General features: G+C 32.7%; 2 protein-coding genes across 6 annotated transcripts in view; one reads left to right on the top strand and one right to left on the bottom strand.

The window, feature by feature from the left end:
- The window catches only part of LOC110030439 (exosome complex component RRP41 homolog), a 12,375-nt gene extending 6,471 nt beyond the window's left edge, over window positions 1-5,904 (top strand). For both annotated transcript variants that reach the window (XM_020733164.1, XM_020733155.1), the window contains 4 exons: window positions 2,366-2,482; window positions 2,809-2,894; window positions 4,988-5,077; window positions 5,660-5,904. In XM_020733164.1, the coding sequence (XP_020588823.1) occupies window positions 2,366-2,482; window positions 2,809-2,894; window positions 4,988-5,077; window positions 5,660-5,707 (341 nt within the window). In that variant the 3' untranslated portion in view covers window positions 5,708-5,904. The remainder of the gene's footprint in view (window positions 1-2,365; window positions 2,483-2,808; window positions 2,895-4,987; window positions 5,078-5,659) is intronic.
- A 2,277-nt stretch (window positions 5,905-8,181) lies between these two features.
- Window positions 8,182-14,506, bottom strand: LOC110039181 (common plant regulatory factor 1-like). Of its 4 annotated transcripts, none has more exons than XM_020744185.1 (12): window positions 14,159-14,506; window positions 13,133-13,301; window positions 11,954-11,998; window positions 11,463-11,558; window positions 11,234-11,314; window positions 10,856-11,007; window positions 10,688-10,745; window positions 10,381-10,429; window positions 9,674-9,828; window positions 9,434-9,511; window positions 9,204-9,329; window positions 8,182-8,575 (listed from the first exon to the last, which is right to left on the bottom strand). In XM_020744185.1, the coding sequence occupies exons 2-12, from the start codon at window positions 13,190-13,192 to the stop codon at window positions 8,348-8,350; spliced, it is 1,128 nt and encodes a 375-aa protein (XP_020599844.1). In that variant the 5' UTR covers window positions 13,193-13,301; window positions 14,159-14,506; the 3' UTR covers window positions 8,182-8,347. The 4 variants fall into 4 exon arrangements, with proteins under 4 accessions (XP_020599844.1, XP_020599838.1, XP_020599822.1 ...); XM_020744179.1 differs by having other exon boundaries at window positions 9,674-9,831; window positions 10,384-10,429; XM_020744163.1 differs by having other exon boundaries at window positions 9,674-9,831; window positions 14,159-14,504.
- Between the last annotated feature and the right edge of the window lie 3,147 nt (window positions 14,507-17,653).

The following is a 17,653-nucleotide window of genomic DNA, read 5'->3' as shown; positions in this document are numbered from 1 at the left end:
CGCCGGCCGGGCTAGCTCGCCCACCCCCCTCGCCTCAGAAGTAAAATCACCGTAGCATCCCCTCACCCCCCCATCCTTCCTCTCCAGCAGCCCTTCCTCCATTTCCTTGAAACGCTGCCGGAGAGGATACTTGACGAGGAGAGGATACTTGACGAAGGATGGCTGGCCGAAGTCGATCGCATGCGTGATAGTGGGGATGAAGGGGGCGAACACGATTCGGTGTCTGAAGCAGATATTTGCTTAGGGGAGGGGTATTATCGACGAAAGCTCCCCACGAACACTGGGACGCAGGGTGCTCTCCGCGGCCCGCTTTCAGCTGGAATCGCGTCCCGTTGCGAGCAGGGCGCCGCGCCAAACGACGACAAATTGCGGGGCCAGGCCGCGAAGCGCTCTTGCCGCGGTCCCAAACGGACCCTATGTTTGTAAAAATGAATATAATCTACATTCTTCTAACTGCCAAATTTGATGATTTATGCAACAATATGATGCAAAAAATACTCTCGCACGGGAAAATTGAAGAAAATATCTATATGAATTCACCACCAGGATTTGAAAGATCCTTTACAAAAAACAATGTGTGCAAATTAAAGAAGCCTGTGTATGGAATGAAGCAATCCTTGAAGCTTGGTTTGAGAGATGCACAGAAGCAATGATGGGAGTTGGATACAATCAAAGCCAAGGGGATCATACACTCTTTATAAAGCACTCATATGAAAAAAATTAATTCTCATTGTATATGTTGATGATATAATTGTTATATGTGATGAGAATCAAAAGAAATAGATGTTTAGAAATTTTAGCAAAAAAATTAAAATCAAAGTGTTAGACAAACTCGTATACTTTTTAGGCATAGAAGTTGCTCAATTTGAAGAGGGAAGATTTTTCTCCCAATAAAAAATATGTTCTGGATTTAGTAAAAGAATTAAAAATGACAACATGTAAGTCATGTGTACCCAAGTTAAAAAATGGGCAGATGAAGAAGAAACCGAAGTAGACACAGGAAAATATAAAAGATTAGTTGAAAAATAAATTTATTTGATTCATACCCGACCTGACATCACATTCGTAGTAAGTCGTGACTGTCGTGTTAGTCAGTTCATGCACAAACCCAAGGAATCTCACTTTCAGGCTACTTATGAAATTCTTAAATATCTTAAATTAAGTCTAGGAAAAAGTATCTTATATAAAAAAACATGATGCTCTACAAATTGAATGATATACTGATGCAGAATATGTTGGATCACCTGTGTATAGACAACCCACTCTAGGATACTGCATATTATTGGAAAGGATTCTAGTAAGTTGTAAAAGCAAAAAACAAAATGTTATATCAAGTTCTAATGCTGAATCTAAATTTTGGGTGATTGCCCAAGTTATTTATGAGCTCTAAGGATCAAGATCATACTAGACGGATTTAAAGTTAAAGTGGCAAAGATCTATGAAGAATTCTATGATAATAAATTTGCCATTAGAATTTCCTCATAATCTTGTACAACATGATCACACTAAACATATTAAAGTGAATAGATATTTTGTAAAAGAGAAATGAAAAAGTGGTTTGATTTGCACTCCATATGTCCCAATAGGAAGACAACATGCTCTCATATTTATAAAAGAGCTCAATAACCTCACATTCAAGAATATTTTGAAACGATAGATCTTTTTGGCTTTGCCATCTAGTTTGAGGGGGAGTGTTGAAGAATAGCGATCAAAAGTTAAGATAAGGAAAATTAAATGTAAAAAATTTCTTGCTTCTAAAGAAATATTTTTTTCACGATTTTATCTACAAAATAAAAAAAAAAAAGGAAATACTGAGCCCACAGAATGCTCCTCTGGCATCAATAATAGATATCTAAATAATTAAATGTCAGATAGCTAAAGGCTCTTTTGATTAATTATTGTTTTTTCTCTTTATTTGTAGTTTTGTATTTGAATACATGTTAAAGAATGAACAGACTAAACTTTTCTATCCACTTATTATACTACAGATTATGCAAATTTTGTAGTATGAAATTGATAATTATCAATCAATATTGTTGGAGATCAAGTGATGGCTGCATTTTGTTAGTTCAAATATCTTGGATTTGACACAGCAATAAAGTTAACACCCAAACAAGAGTAATTCTCAACTGTATTGAGGAACATTCATAAAGCAACCCCAAACAACTGAGAGTTTGATTAAAGCCAATGATAATGTTGATGTTCTTTTAGTTTTTTATGTTTCTTATCTAATTGAAGGATGACTTTCTAATATTATTATTATTATTATTTAAGTTTTTGTGCAATTTCATGTTTTGAAAGTATTTAGTAAAACGCTGTCATCCTTCAACACCGAATTGGTTTTGCTACACTGCTTTCATTTCAGGAACAAGGTCGGCATGCATCAACGCTGCGACTTTAGCATTAGCTGATGCTGGGATTCCAATGCGTGATCTTGTCACGTCTTGCAGTGCTGGATATCTTTGTAGCACGCCTTTACTAGGTATGGCTACTTTTATTCAAGGCCAGTTTGGGATCACTTTTGATTTTGATTTTTTATTTTATTATATATTTTATTTAAAATGAAATATTTTTGACATCTTATAACATAATCAATTATTTTTAAAAACATTCAATCCAATTTTTAGATGTTGTGAGTGTTTTTAAAACATTACACTAAACAAATATGTTTTTAAAATAATAGCAAAAACAAAGACAAAAAATAAAAAAATAAAAGTGATTCCAAATAAACCCTCAGTTTATTTCGAAAATCATTATCAAAATGATTTATACAATATCACAGTTCAAACCTGAAATTTCAATCATCAGATTTAAACTATGTTGAAGATAGCGCTGGAGGTCCAGATGTCACTGTGGGCACATTAGTCAAGATGGATAAAGTAACTCTGCTTCAGGTTATATTTTTTTACTGATTGATGATTGATGGTTTGTTTTTGGTTTCCATATTTTGCTTTGTTTACTTGTTTCTCTGTTCATAATCTATGATTTTTTGGACCTGAGTTATACTGAATTTCCATGCTTTAAAGTAACTGTAATTTATGCTGAGAAAAGGATAAAATTTTTGGGCCATTGACATACAGACCACTCGATTCTTATGTGTTTTATATATCTAACAGCTAAACTTTACTTTTTATATTTATACCACTCAAAATTTTCACATCGCATGAAAAATACTATCATTTTAACTTTTAAAAAAAGTGAAATATACCTTTTCATACATAGGAAAGGTTGTATGAATGTAAAAAATAACGTTTAGGTGCTAGATATGTAAATTCATAGGAATTGTGTGGTATGTATACAAGTCTTTCTAATTTTTGTAGAGAAGGAATGTTTATTAAGATTCCCTCCAGTGTAATATGGAGCTTACAAGTGAGAATTAGGGAAACGCCACTTCAGATATAGAGGTAAGGTTGTGTACATTAGTTGCTCTTTTGATATTGCACTGGTGAGAGCCTCATGCATTAGGCAGGCCACTTTTAATGCTAATGATGGAATTTCCAAGCATTTGTGTTTTATTTGGAAAACAAGAAAGCATAAGGGAGAATATCACAAAGATCAAAGTACTAATTTAATATGTGATTGGATTTTGGAGAAAAATGTCAAAGTGATTCCCTAATTCTTTATAAGGGTTCATTTTAATCCCAAAGTCTATGAAAGTTTTAATTTAGTCCCCAAGCTATTTTAGTGAGATCTAAAATAGTCCTCCGTTTGCACTATTGTGGCCCATATTAGAAGAGTCTAAGAACTAATTTGAAGCTTATAAATTCTGGGACTGCTTTAATAATTTTGGATCTATTTTACAGAAAAGTGGATATAACCTTGAAAGTGAATATTGAGTGGTTCTTTTGGACAGTAAAAGGATTATTGATGGCTAATTCTTGCATGAAGAAATGCGAGCATTAAGATGGATGTGTGAAAAACCTGCGAAGGAAAAATTAAGTAATGATGATAATAGAGAAGTGATTATAATGTCAATCATTGATAAGGTAAATGAAAGTTTAGGTGTTTTGGGCTAGGGGTGTAAACCAGTCAAGTCGAGCTTGAGCCACCCTTAACTTGAGCTTCAACTTGATTAATTTTATTGAGTTCAAGCTCGAGCCTACGTTTATAAGTTTGAGCCGACTTATCTATTATAAAAGAGAGAGACTAATTTAAGGTGCCGCTATAATAAAATAACAAATAAAATGAATAATTCGTAGAGAAATAATAAGAAATCACTTAATATAAAATACAAAATATTATTTGTTAAACATTTTTATTTTAAAGATCTTCAAATTTAATATATTTTGAGTATATTTTATATTAGTATTTCTTTAAATTTACTGGGTCACGAGCTAACAATTCGAGCTAGTGCTAGCTTGCGCTTGACTTGTTAGCTCATCGAGCTCAGTTTACAAGCCACTTATTAAGCTGAGTTCGAGCCGGCTCACGAGTCAGCTTGACTCATTTACCCCCCTAGTTTGGACATACAAAATGAAGGATAGGAATTGTTCAATTAAATAAGTAGATAACATCAATTTTAATGGATTAGGAACAAAAAAAAGGCGGGCATGGTAACACAAAAATTAATTATTCAACATCACAGGCAATACTTAGTTGTAGGAACGAACGAAAAACGAAAATTTATAAAGCCTATTGAGAAGTCTAATGGTGATGACGACTTCTACTAACAAGAAAAAAAATGTTTCCTAATTAGCTAATAACCATTCTATAGATTATTTTACGGGATTTTGCATATCCCCTAAACTTAAAATTTACATTTCAACCACCCAAAACTTTATTTCTTTTTGAAACAGGAGCGATCAATCCATTATATTTAAATTTTTGGGTGGTTTTTGAGTGATTGAAATGTTAAATTTTAAGTTGGGTGGGTCAATCCGTTGTATAAAAAACAAAATTTTCTAAAAATCAAATTTTTTTTTATTGCCCATCCTTTATTTTGTTGAATCTGATTTGGAACTTATTTTATTTACTTATTGAATGACAGATGGATGCGAAATTACCAATAGACATGTTTGCAGATGTGATGCAACTTGCAATAGAAGGATGCAAAGCAATAGCAAATTATATTCGGGAAGTATGTTTTTCTCTTTGGGACATTTACATACATGCGACTCAATTCTCATGTATTTACATCTGACACCTACTAAACCTTACTTTCTTGTTTTACATTTATACTACTCCAAACTTTCGCATCATATAAAAAATGCCACCATGTTAACTTTTATAATATGAAACGCACATTTTCTTGACATGTATGTAAAAATTGAAGTGAAGTTGCTCCGACGAGTGTACTAAAAATTGGGGCAATTACATGCAGACCACTCAAAACTTACTATTTACAAATCAACCACCCTCTTTCATCCACTATTCAAATGCTCACTCAAATATCAAAATTCATGGTAAAAACCCAACCCATGTTTTTCATTTTTATCAAATTCTCAATGATTTGATCGTGGCATGCATAAATACGTTGGTTCAGTGATCACGGGGGCTTAATTTTAAATATCAATAGTTTTGGTGGCCTGTATGTAATTATCCATATAATTTTTTAGTTTATTTTTCACATACAAACTAAAATTTTAGTTGATTTTTCATATTTTGTTTGTTAATATTTATTAAGAAACATTACTTTTGCCTTGATATCTGTCATTTTCAGGTTCTTTCGGAGAACTCAAAGAAACTTGAATGCATGAAGGGCAATTAGAATGGCAGCAAACATGTAAGGTGCATGATCATTCCCTTAGTTTTTTTTGCAATTTTAGAATTTGCATTCTTTAGAAAATTTTAATATTTACAAACCATTGCTGCTTTTCAAAATAGCAAAAGCATGGAGTTTAAGTTCCTGACAATTGCAAAATGATATTTGGATATTTACATATATACCACTCAATTCTTATCTAACACCTTAACTTCAATTTTTCATGCATTATTAAATTTATCTTTAGATTAATCTTATGTTTTTGTATTGCGTGAATCTCAAAGCAGATCCAATGGTTTTCATGGTTACAATATTCTGACTTATAAAATAATCAATCTGGGATAATATAATTAACATTTAACTTATTTTAATATGATTTAAATAATAGATTATTGATATATTAATATAATTTTTATGTATTCAACAAATAATATTTTAATTTAAGATAATATTTTGAATACTTATTTAAATTTTTTTTTTTATTTAAATATCCTGTATCTGGTCACCTGAACAAAATAAAATTGTTAAAATTGAACAATATTGAAATCGAACGGTTTTTTAAAAATCGGATTGGTTCGCCGATTCAACTCTGGTTCTGATTAAATCTTGGTTCTATGTAGAATGTATTCTGTTCACGGTTGGACCAAGTAGCTTGGTCCGGTTTTTCATACAAATAAAGGTAAACTATATAAATAAACTGGGGATATAATTGATACATATATATTGCTGCATATAATAAAATAAAATGTTGGAACATTTGCCATATTGATCTGCGTTTGAAATGTCACCATGTAACTGAACTTCATGATGTCTTTTAATAAATGGATTTAGAAAGACAATTTTGTGAGAAATGCAAATTAAAATAATTGTTTAAAAGTAGACAAACAATTATGAACTTTTTTTTTCAATATATGTATGGTCTAACCCTGTCATTGCTAAGTTACAAGTCTCGAATATAAAAATGGGAGATTTTTCATTAGGTTGTTGACTACCACAATAAAAATTTTATCGAAAAATTATGATATGATTTATTTAAATCACTGTGTTAGTAGTTGTTGCATTGATGTTCAGGTGTAGTGTTAAATAAACAAGAGTTCGTATAATATGAACAGATGACAAATAAGGTAGCTTATGAATATAATGTTAATATATAAAACTTGGAATACATGCATTTTTATAGGTAAATTGATGAAATTAATATATATTACAGTTCATAAGAAGAAAAATTTCTTAAGTATTCAAGAAAAAAACGTGTTGTAAAAAATGCTCAAAAGATTGATAGTTTATGTTTTAAATTTTAGTATTCAGGTAGATTTATTGAGATAAGAATACTTAGATGGATAAGTGGCTTGATACTTGGATAGAATTGTTTTATATGATTTGGTCACATTAAACATAAACCATCTAATGATCTATTTGTTTTAGATTCGACTTATGTTAAGAAAGGGATAGGTAGACCTAAAAAGTAAAGTATATTCCATTAAAAAAAATGATCTTAATCTATTAGAATTAAATAAAAATATGACAGTAACTAAGATGCAATGGAAAAAAAAAAATTCATGTAACGGACCCCACTTAATGGGATTAAGACTTATTGTTGTATGCAAATTGGTGTCTTAGTAGAAATGACGTGTAATTATAGAAACGAGTTTGAAAGACAACATTGCAAAAGTTAACATAATTAGAGATAAAATTATATCTTTAAACACTATTTTTGATACTAAAATTCTTATTGTAAGCTTTATGCTCCCCAAGTAGGAATAAATGTGTGTTCAAAATAAAATTTTTGGAATAACCTAGATGAATTTTTATTATTGGAGGGGATATAAATAAAAATATTGTAGCAGTAGTAGAATAGGTATTCATAGTGATTATGATTTGGGAGTAACCAATGAAATAGTCATTGAAATTTACTATAGCTTATGATTTAATTATTGCATAAAATTAAGTGTTGATGAGCTGAAAATGCTCAAAAGTGGATGAGTGGCTTTACACTAGAAGACAATGCGAAATGAATATACCTGCGACAGAGTTGGAGTAGCTCCACTGGTAGACAAGATTAAAAAAAAAAAAAGTCTTAAATAATTTGATCACATCAAACGTAGACTATCTGATGACACAATTAGGACATGACAATTTGATTTTTAAATAGCAAGTTTTGGGTAGTTTGCATGTAATTGCCCTAAAATAAAAAATCAGGATTTAATGCACAAATTATAAGCTTGACATCATCAAATCAAAATATTCCACAATGCCACTACTCACCCAAAATGAATTCAAACATAAAATATTTATAAAATTCACTCGTCTAAAACTTTATTTACATATATCATCATTTCCCATAAAGAAAACAAATTCAACAAAAAAGGTCTGATACTTCAGTATAGATGAGTGCCTGCTGTTATTATGGATCACCAACAACATGGGTTTCAAAAACATAAACACCATGATGGATCTGACAACTTCAGTTTTTTTTCTCCTTTTTTTTATTTAATTAAAGAGAAAAATCATACCAATTTGATCAGTCCCTTTGGCTGCTTTGATTAATTGAGACCTACAAATGGGTTAAAAAGTTAGAAATAAATTTAGGAAGAGTTGTTTGTCTTCATACCCAGATCCAGTTTTTTTCTTATTGAACAATTAAGGTCAGCTTGCAGTCAAAGCATCTTTTCTAGAATTTGAGTCAAGCAGCTGATGCAATCTTCCATTAGAATTCTCAAGAGGTTGTTCTTCTTCCTCGTCGATCCTGCTGGAATCATCCATCCTCGACAGGAGATTCTCGATCACCATTGATGGAGCTTCTTCGTCGTCGTACGCTCTATCAGTGCAAAGCTCTTCCTCTTCCTCTCTTAATTCAGCCATCTTCAGTTTCTCCTGCGATGCCAAGCATGGCGAACGAAAAAGGAAGATTTACATTTACCTACCACTCAATTCTTATATATTTATATATCTCGCACTTAGAATTCAATTTTTAGGTACATACCACCTGACCTTTTGTATGAAAAGATGTATTTCATATTTTTTATGGGATATGAAAGATTTGTATAAATGTAGAAAACAAACTTTAGGTGTTAGATATGTAATTATATAGGAATTGGGCGGTATGCATGTAAATGCCCCTACTTTTCGAGCGACATAAATCTTATTGTCTTCTTAAATCTCAATATTCTCCTCTTTTAGGCTGAATTATGGATATATCTTCTCCTTTAAAGTCCTAAATCTTAAAAACATGTCCTAAAAGGTTCATATGATTTAACCCATAATGCCTACAAGATTCACTAGATCTGAATTTACGTACATACTACACAATTCTTATGTAATTACATATCTTAACACCTCACATGCAAGTGCCACTCACAAGATTTATTAAATCCTACTTGAATTAAATCATGCTTGAATCATACTTGTCCCCGCAGTCTTACGAAATCTAGGATTTAGATTAAAACAAAAGATATATTGGATTAAGAAGAAGAGTAAAAAAATTAGAGAATCGGCGAAGTACCATTAGAACCGAGTTTTCGATTCGAAGTTTGTCCGAGCTTTCATTTAGACGAGAAATTTCAGATCTTAGAGTAGCATTCTCTGCATTCAGACTTCCAACTTTCATGGCGAGTTCTTCCGTTTCAGCCTGAAATGAGATGGAAAATGTGGAGAAGCTTTAACATAAAAACATGTGTCGGATGTGCAATTACATAAAAATTGTGTGGTATGCATGTAAATGCTCCAACCTACCTGCTTCCTTAACCTAGATCTTCTAGCAGATTCTCTGTTGGATTGTTTCCTCTTCTCCCGCTTCAATGTCCTCTCATCCTAACAAAGATTTAAAAATAAAACTCACAAAAACATACCTTTAAAGCTTACAAAATTACCACTTCAAAAACAGTGTCTGCATAAATCCCCTTAGATTTAACAAAAAGAATAGCTTCAGTATGTTGAAAAGTTCATTTGATTCTCAGAGTAATGAATACATACGATCGCTGTCGATGATAAAATTAGTTCACTCCCTGGCTTCTGTTTACTGGCACTGGAAGACCTTGGATCCATTCCTGGAGTAAGATTGGCCATGGGCATAGGAGCCGCAGCTCCGGGAGTTGCGGTCATTCCCAATGAGATAGTTGGAAGAACATCAGCTGTAAAACAAATTTACATTATTTGCTTTCACAAATCTTAAATCCCAAAATAAATACCCAAACAGTTTATCATGATTTTTAGTAGTTTCATGACAAATAGGTTTTTAAGTTTTAACTCTCTCAAGATTTACTAAATATGGTTATTTAAAATTTACTAATTCCTACTTGTAGCCAAGCAAACCCTAAAGATTGTCTATCCTTCTATATACCATAAATCAGAGTTCCATAATTGTCTAAACCATTCTGGGTTTAAGATTCCTCAATTATAGGCACCACATAGGTAATTTTGAAGGTAATTTAACTAAACATAAATACCACTTGATTCATATGCATTATATATATATATATATATCCTCTGTGTGTGTGTGTGTGTGTGTGTGTGTGGGTGGTTGAGGTGATAGTTATGTAAATACATAAGAATTGAGTGGTATGTATGTAAATCTTCCTATTTCCAATAAAGCACAATGAAACATAACAAGCGCTTGTATCCCAAGCGCTTGTATCCCAAGCGCAATAAATCACATTGCAAGGAGCGAGATGTATACGCACCCGAATTTGGTAAATCTTCAGAGCTTATATTCCTTTGCTTCTCACTTCCCTAAATGTTCAACAACAATAAATATTTATGAATGAAATGTAGACTTTGAAGCTATTAAGCTTAAGGATATGTTAAAAGTAAGAGTAAAGCTTCAAAATAGTCCCCCAACTAATTACATGGGCTCATTTTAGTCCTAGGGTCTATAAAAATGTCAAATTAGTCTCTAGATTCTTTTAACATGGGCTCATTTTAGTCCCACAGTCTAAAAATAGTGAGGGACCATTTGACACATTTCTCGTTAAAGCAAAAGAGCAATACCCCTGATTCGCTATTCCCATTACTTCCACCACTTGAACCTTCAGCTTCATTCTCATCGCTGTAAAAGTAAAATTTGTAAAATAATACGAGTTAATCAAGCTTGGTTTACGGGCGAAACAAATTAAGTTTTGTATGTTGTTTGTAGATCTAGTTAATAGAGTAGAAAACCTCTCTGATCTATTTCCATTGCAGCCTGCACTAGCTTCCTGATTACCAGAGGACGCTATAAGCACATCGATCCCTTTAATCTTTTTGGTTGCGCCTTTCTCTTTATTAGTCGAAGGATTAACAGATACTTCCTGGTTCACAGGAGATGGAATCTGCAGAGCAACATAAAGACTAGGAAAATCAAATGATGCAAAAGATTAAATAAAAATGCTGAAAAGTAATGATTAGAAATAGAATTATGCTTGAATGACTAGATTAACAGAACTGTTGGTATGAGCCCTTAAAAGAATTCTATACAAATATAAGTAGAAACTGTCAGCATAATAAATCTGTCAGATAAATAATTAAATAAAAAGTGTAAAATAACTGTAAACTTACATGGGTAGCTGAGGGGTGAGGGTAAACTCCTCCATGAGGAAAGATTGCTGTGTAAGGCCCCCCAAATGGTGTTAACATGGGCTGAACACAACATAAATGCCACTAATTATTGTTGTTTTAAGTCCGTATTACCAATTTTAAAATCATGAGACTAAATTCATTCAGATAAGAGAGAGAGAGAGAGAGAGAGAGAGAGAGAGAGAGAGAGAGAGAGAGAGAAGTCCGTTACCTGAGGACTCCACATGTACGGATAAGGAGCGTGGCCAGGAGCAACTGGAGAACCAAAAAAAGGAGCAGGGATTGGAATTCCCGGGCCATAGTATGCCTGACAAAAAGGGTAAAGAACAAACCAATAAAATCATTTCATGAACAGAGCAATAACTTTCGAAAGCAGTCAATGCAAATAGAGAAATTTACATACATACCACATAATTCTAATGTATTTACATAAGCAGCACTAAAAGATTGATACTTATACTTATAACACTTTGGTATCATTAACCTATGTATGTAAAAGTGTATTTCACTTTTAAAGAGACGGTGATTGTGGTATTTTTGATGTGATGTTAAAATTTCGAGTGGCATGCATGTAAAAATGAATGCTTAGGTGTTAGATATGTCAACGTAATAATTGTATGGTATGTATGTACATGCTCCAAAATAGAAACTAATAGAGGACATTCTAAAAAAAAATAGAGCTAGTGCAGATTACATTCTAACCTGCATGGATCCCCAATCAGGAAAAGAACGGACAGAAGGTTGCTCATGCGGTGGAGCCACAAAAAAGTTCAAGCATAAACATTCAAAAGGATATAATCACAAGGATATATACATAAAAAAAAAAAATGATACAACAAAAAAGTTTTGAAATAGAGACCTTAAATTAATAGAACAAAGGTAACATATAAAGTGGACCTTAAATTAATAGAACAAAGGTAACATATAAAGTGGACAATCATCAATCAATATTATTAGAAGATACATTGATATCTAAATGTAATAAATTTAGATATCTTGAATATCATATATAAGAATAGAAAAAAGATGAAATAAGTTCTAGAATTAAGGCTGGAAGATTAAAAATGAGAGTTATCTTGATAAATTTTTGCATGATAATAGGATATTGTGGAGCTCAAAGGTCAATTTTATAACACCACAATCATGCCAATGATGTTGTGTGGATCCTAATATTTAGTAATCAGCAATTCATTTATATCTAAATTAAGTGTGACAAATGAAAAATATTTAGATGGATGTGCGGCAAATATATGAAGGATAAATTATGAAATAATTATATTATAAATTAAAGGGACACCTATTGAAAATAATGCGACGAAATGCAAACTTAGAATGTTTAAAAATTTGCAATGAATGGTAGGAAAAACAGACAGTCAAATGAGTTAATGAAATTAGTATTAAATGATGAAGAAAAATGAGTAGACCTTAGATTACACGGATAGAAGTTGTTTAAAAAGATTTGCGAAGAATGTATTCAAAACCTTAGAAAGTATTTAATAGGAACGAACACAAAATCAATATTTATAGTGTTTCTCCTAAATAGTTGGAAAAAGGCAAATGATGATGACGATGAGTGTAAAAAAGTCAGAAAAATACGTTGAAAATATTAGTTTAAACAATAAATGCACTGGGATCCCCTTGTTTTAGAAATATAATAATAACATGCTTGCATTTCATTAGTTATACAAACAAAAATATGAGAAGCAAAACAAGAAAAAAACTTGCATATCACCAAACAAAAATTGAAAGAGTAGATAATATATAGAGTTGAGACGAGGGTTATGTTGTCGCCTTTAAAAGAAAGGGGCATTTACATAGGCATCTTTCTCAAACAGAGCACGCAAAATTGGAGCTTTTACCATGGCATGATGGAATGCTTACCGGCATTACTGAAGATGATTTCTCAGTTTTGGAAGGCGCAATAGTCTCGTTAGCTCCCATAGAAGTTGGCAGAAGTGGAGTTGCTGACTTTGGTTGATTACTACAGTTCTTAGTATCAAATGATGCAGCTATAATTCTCCGGATATACTGGAAAAATAAAGTCTGTAAGCTGAAAGAGAAAGAGAGAAAGAGAGAGAGAGCAGTATCAAATGTATGTTCAAGTATCCAATTTAGGGACTGTCTAGCAACGAATTTAAAGGGATAACTTCAGTTTTCCAGAAACCAAAACACCAATTTTAAATCCTAGAGTTCATAAATCCGGTCTCTTCTTAGTTTTCTTCTCGATTTGCCCTAAATCCTGGGTTTACTGTATTTACTAAAGCAGCTAAAGCCGATACCAAACAGCCTCTTAGCGTGCAAAAAAAAAAAAAAATCCAATTTGAAATTTTTTTTAAACAAATAACAAGCACGGATCTAATGTTCATTATATATACATGACACAAAATCATCTCAAGACACGGATATATCTGCAAATTAGGCATCACAAGATTCATTTTCAGAGAGATTAACAAATAATTGACTCGTTTATCTAACAATCTCATGCTTCTAGCTGAAATTAGGTCACCACTACTACCTCACCAAGCTCCCTAAGCTGCAATAATTCCACTTGGAGGAACATGATATGGATTGAAACAGACTTAAAACCCCAAAAAATTCCATAGTCAGCCATGATGTAGGTCACAGAAAGACGCAACAAAGCTAATCATGACTCATGATTACAAATCAAAGATTAATTCGTTCTCTCAACACTCGCCAGGAGCACTTTCTCCCAGAAAGGGGGTTCCCAACAGAAACGAACACGATCCATAAATTCTAAACCGTTTTTTTTTTTCGAGAATTTGTCTAAATACTCATTCGATGTAGATTAGTCAAATTATAAACATATATCTTCAATAATCAATAGCCATCAAATCAAGCGTTTCTGACAGCTAATTCAGCGAAACAATAAAGAACACTGCAACTTACCTTCAATTTACAGCATCAATTCACCACAAAACATCCGGAATAATTAGCAACAAAGCTAAATCGAATGGCCGCCCGACGACAGAAAGCTTCAGGAGACTTCTCAATGAATCGGGATGTGAACAAACGGCCTTTACTGTAAAAAACAAACGTTTCAGAAGATCACCGAACAATAATCCAAAGTTTCATGCACTAACCCTAACCCTAACCCTAGCTAGCTCTTATTGTCCCATACAGCGGAGAGGGAGAGGGAGGGAGAGGGAGGGGAGAGCGGGGAGAAGAAGGCTGGCAAGAGGTGAGGAGGAGAGGAGCAGCGGGCTCCAAGCCAACTGCCATGTCAACGTACACGTGTCCATATCACTAACCCTGCTAGGCTGACATTTAAGTATGCGGAGAACCGCATAAACGACTCCGTGACGTGTGTTTCTGAGCTTTCTTGCGCAGAGTGGTCCTTTTGTGCGAGTCAAGAAAGAGAGTCTCGGAAGGCAGCATCAATGAGGCATTTACAGGAAGACACGTGGCGGCGGTCCAGCCGTCGACGCGGTTGGTTTCAGTGCTGCCGGTCCAGCTGTTTCCTCGTCATGTGGCTGACGTGGTACGGACTTTAACCAGTTTGGAATCTCAATTCGCGTCCGTTCTTCTCGCGAGATTTATCCCCTTTGCCGTTTTTTTACGTTAATAGAGGTGGTGGGGGTATTTACATACATACCATATCATTTCTATATATTTACAAAACTATCCATTTTTTCATAACTCATTTAATTTATGTCCATTTAAACTTTTAAAAATTGCAATTAATATATAAATAAGTGGCATATATATAAAAATTGAAATGAATGAGACCCGCCGAAATACAATTTTTAATGTGACGAGCGATCAGATCGAACACTGCATGCAGTGTCCGTATTAATTAATTATTCGTAAAAATATAAGAATTGAGTGGTATGTGAGTAAATCCTCCTTAAAATTTTGAAGTTTATTTTGAGATTAATGTTTAGTATAAAAAATATAATTTATAATAATTTTGAAATAAATTTAATAAATTACACTTTTTTTTGTATTTACATATCTAAAAAATTAAATTTTTAATATTTATTTGTTAAATATTCAAAATTTTAGCATCATATAATAATATCATCAATATTATTTTTAAAAATTTAAATATTTATTTTCATTGCATGAATTTTAATATTATCATGATACTGAAGGGCTATACCATTAAATATTAAATTTCAGAGGTTAAATATGTAAATATAAAAATTTTATTATATGGATGGAAATAATTAATGTGAGAATATCACATTTTTTCACTAATAAAAATAATAATTGGAGGATGATAAAATCATATGTCATATACAATCAATGAGTTTATTTACGATTATTAGATTAAATTGAATTATTGGCATTTATACCCACATAAAGGAAAAAATATTACATCAGGATTCTGCACGTAGAGTTACGTTCGTAGTTCAATCAAATCACGCCACAGGGGAATATTTCGGTGACACAGGGAAATATTCCTCCTGTGTTATTCATGTGTTATTGTGTTCTGAGAATATTTCTGGTTTTATAATAACACAATAACAAATCAATAATATTTGAATAACATACAATAACACCTGAATAACATCAGAGGAATATTTCTGTGTTATCGTGTCGATTTTTTTTCTCAACTTCACGTGTGTATTATGATTTCATTGGACTCTGTATGTAACTCTACATACGGAGTCTTAATGTAATATTTTTTCCACAGAAAGACGTTGAAGCGTTACAGAATCTGCCTTCCGTTTATAGAATCTTTCCTTGTTGGGCAATAAACTTAGGTTCTCTCACCTTTATTTTTAAGAGCGTATTTAAAGTTTTAATTGTTATATTATATTTTATGAAGATTTACATACATACCACCCACTTCTTATGCATTTATATATTAAAGCCCTGAACTTCAATTTTGACATACATGCTACCTTGCCTACATATGAAAATGTATATTTTATTATTAAAAGTTAAAATTAAGATATTTTCTATGTGAAGTGAAAGATTTGGGTGGTATAAATGTAGAAAGTTGTTGAGAAAATTAGGGCGGAGAAAAACAATAATTGACACAAATCCAGAAGAACACAGAGATTTAACGAGATTCGACAAAGATGTCTACGTCCTCAGGAGCAGCTCAGGAGCAGAGGGAGCAGAGCGGCGGGTTCCTTTCAATATGCAGAAAAAAGATTACAGAATAGAGTGATACCTCCTGGGGTCACTAACAGACCTATTTATAACCCCAGGAGTAAACCCTAGACACAATATGTAATTACAACACTACCCCTGTACCATACTGCGAGGCTTTGCCCCCGCACCCCAACCCACGTAACTTCTCAATTTGGACGGATTCTTCCGCTCCGCTCTGCTTCGATCCAGCGTCTGTCCCTATATGGTATATGAGTCATACCATAATAAAAGTAAAACTTTAAGTTTTGTACTTGTAAATACAAAGGAATTGGGTGGTATATTTGTTAATACCCCTAGTTTTTATGCTTTATGAGGTGTCATGCTTGATTAAATTTGTAATTCTTGTTTTTAGTATATTCATACTCATTAAAATACTTTACATGAAATCAACTCATTTTTTATTTAGGGATAATTACATGCAGACTCCTCAAAATAATGATATTTACAAGTTAAAACCATCCATAGAATTTTTTTGAACTATCGAACATATATATTTACGTGTCACAATCAAACTATTGAGTATTTGATAAAAATGAAAAATATGAGCTGGGTTTTTTTGATGAATCTTGATGTTTGCGAGAAGATTTGAAAAGAATGGATGAAAGAGGGTGGTAGAATTGTAAATAGCAAGTTTTGGGCGGTAATTGCCTCTTTAATATATTGTATGTGGATTATATTTTAAATTGAATTAAAATATATTTAATAGCAATTGTTTCTCTCTTGTTAATTTCTCACATGACTTTTACTACGCTGCCCCTCCCTCCCCTCTCTCGCACCCCAACTTCTCTCTTGTCACCCTTTGCTCTCCCTATACCCTCTGTTCTTCGTCTCAGCTTGGCTCATTTGCTCTCCCTCGACCCACGATATTATCTACCACTATTCTGTGACATTATGATTTTGCGATATTATCTATCCCTATAGTTAATTACATCTTAGGTAACAAAAGTTACCTAAGAATACTCTCGATAAAAGTCAAGACAAATTATCTTCAAGGAGTTCAAATGGTAAGGACATTTCAAAGATATCAGACTAAGAAGTGTGAAAGAGGATTAATTCAAATTTGGAACATTTTGTTTTGGAGTCCAAAGGAGGAAACATTAGAGGATGTCACAGATCCGAAGGAGAGCTTCGGTGACTTCCCAAGCTATCATATTATTTGGCTTCAATTTAGGAGAAATCATTTAGATGTTACATCCTGCAATTTTTATTTATTAGGATTTACATTTGTGTGAAGTAATCAGCACAAATAACCTTGAAGATGTGGGGATTTATGTCGTG

This window comes from Phalaenopsis equestris, unplaced genomic scaffold (genome assembly GCF_001263595.1).
Source record: "Phalaenopsis equestris unplaced genomic scaffold, ASM126359v1 Scaffold000002, whole genome shotgun sequence".
NCBI lineage: Eukaryota > Viridiplantae > Streptophyta > Magnoliopsida > Asparagales > Orchidaceae > Phalaenopsis > Phalaenopsis equestris.
The sequence above is the reverse complement of the archived record's forward strand: the minus strand, read 5'-3'. Positions and strand labels throughout refer to the sequence as shown.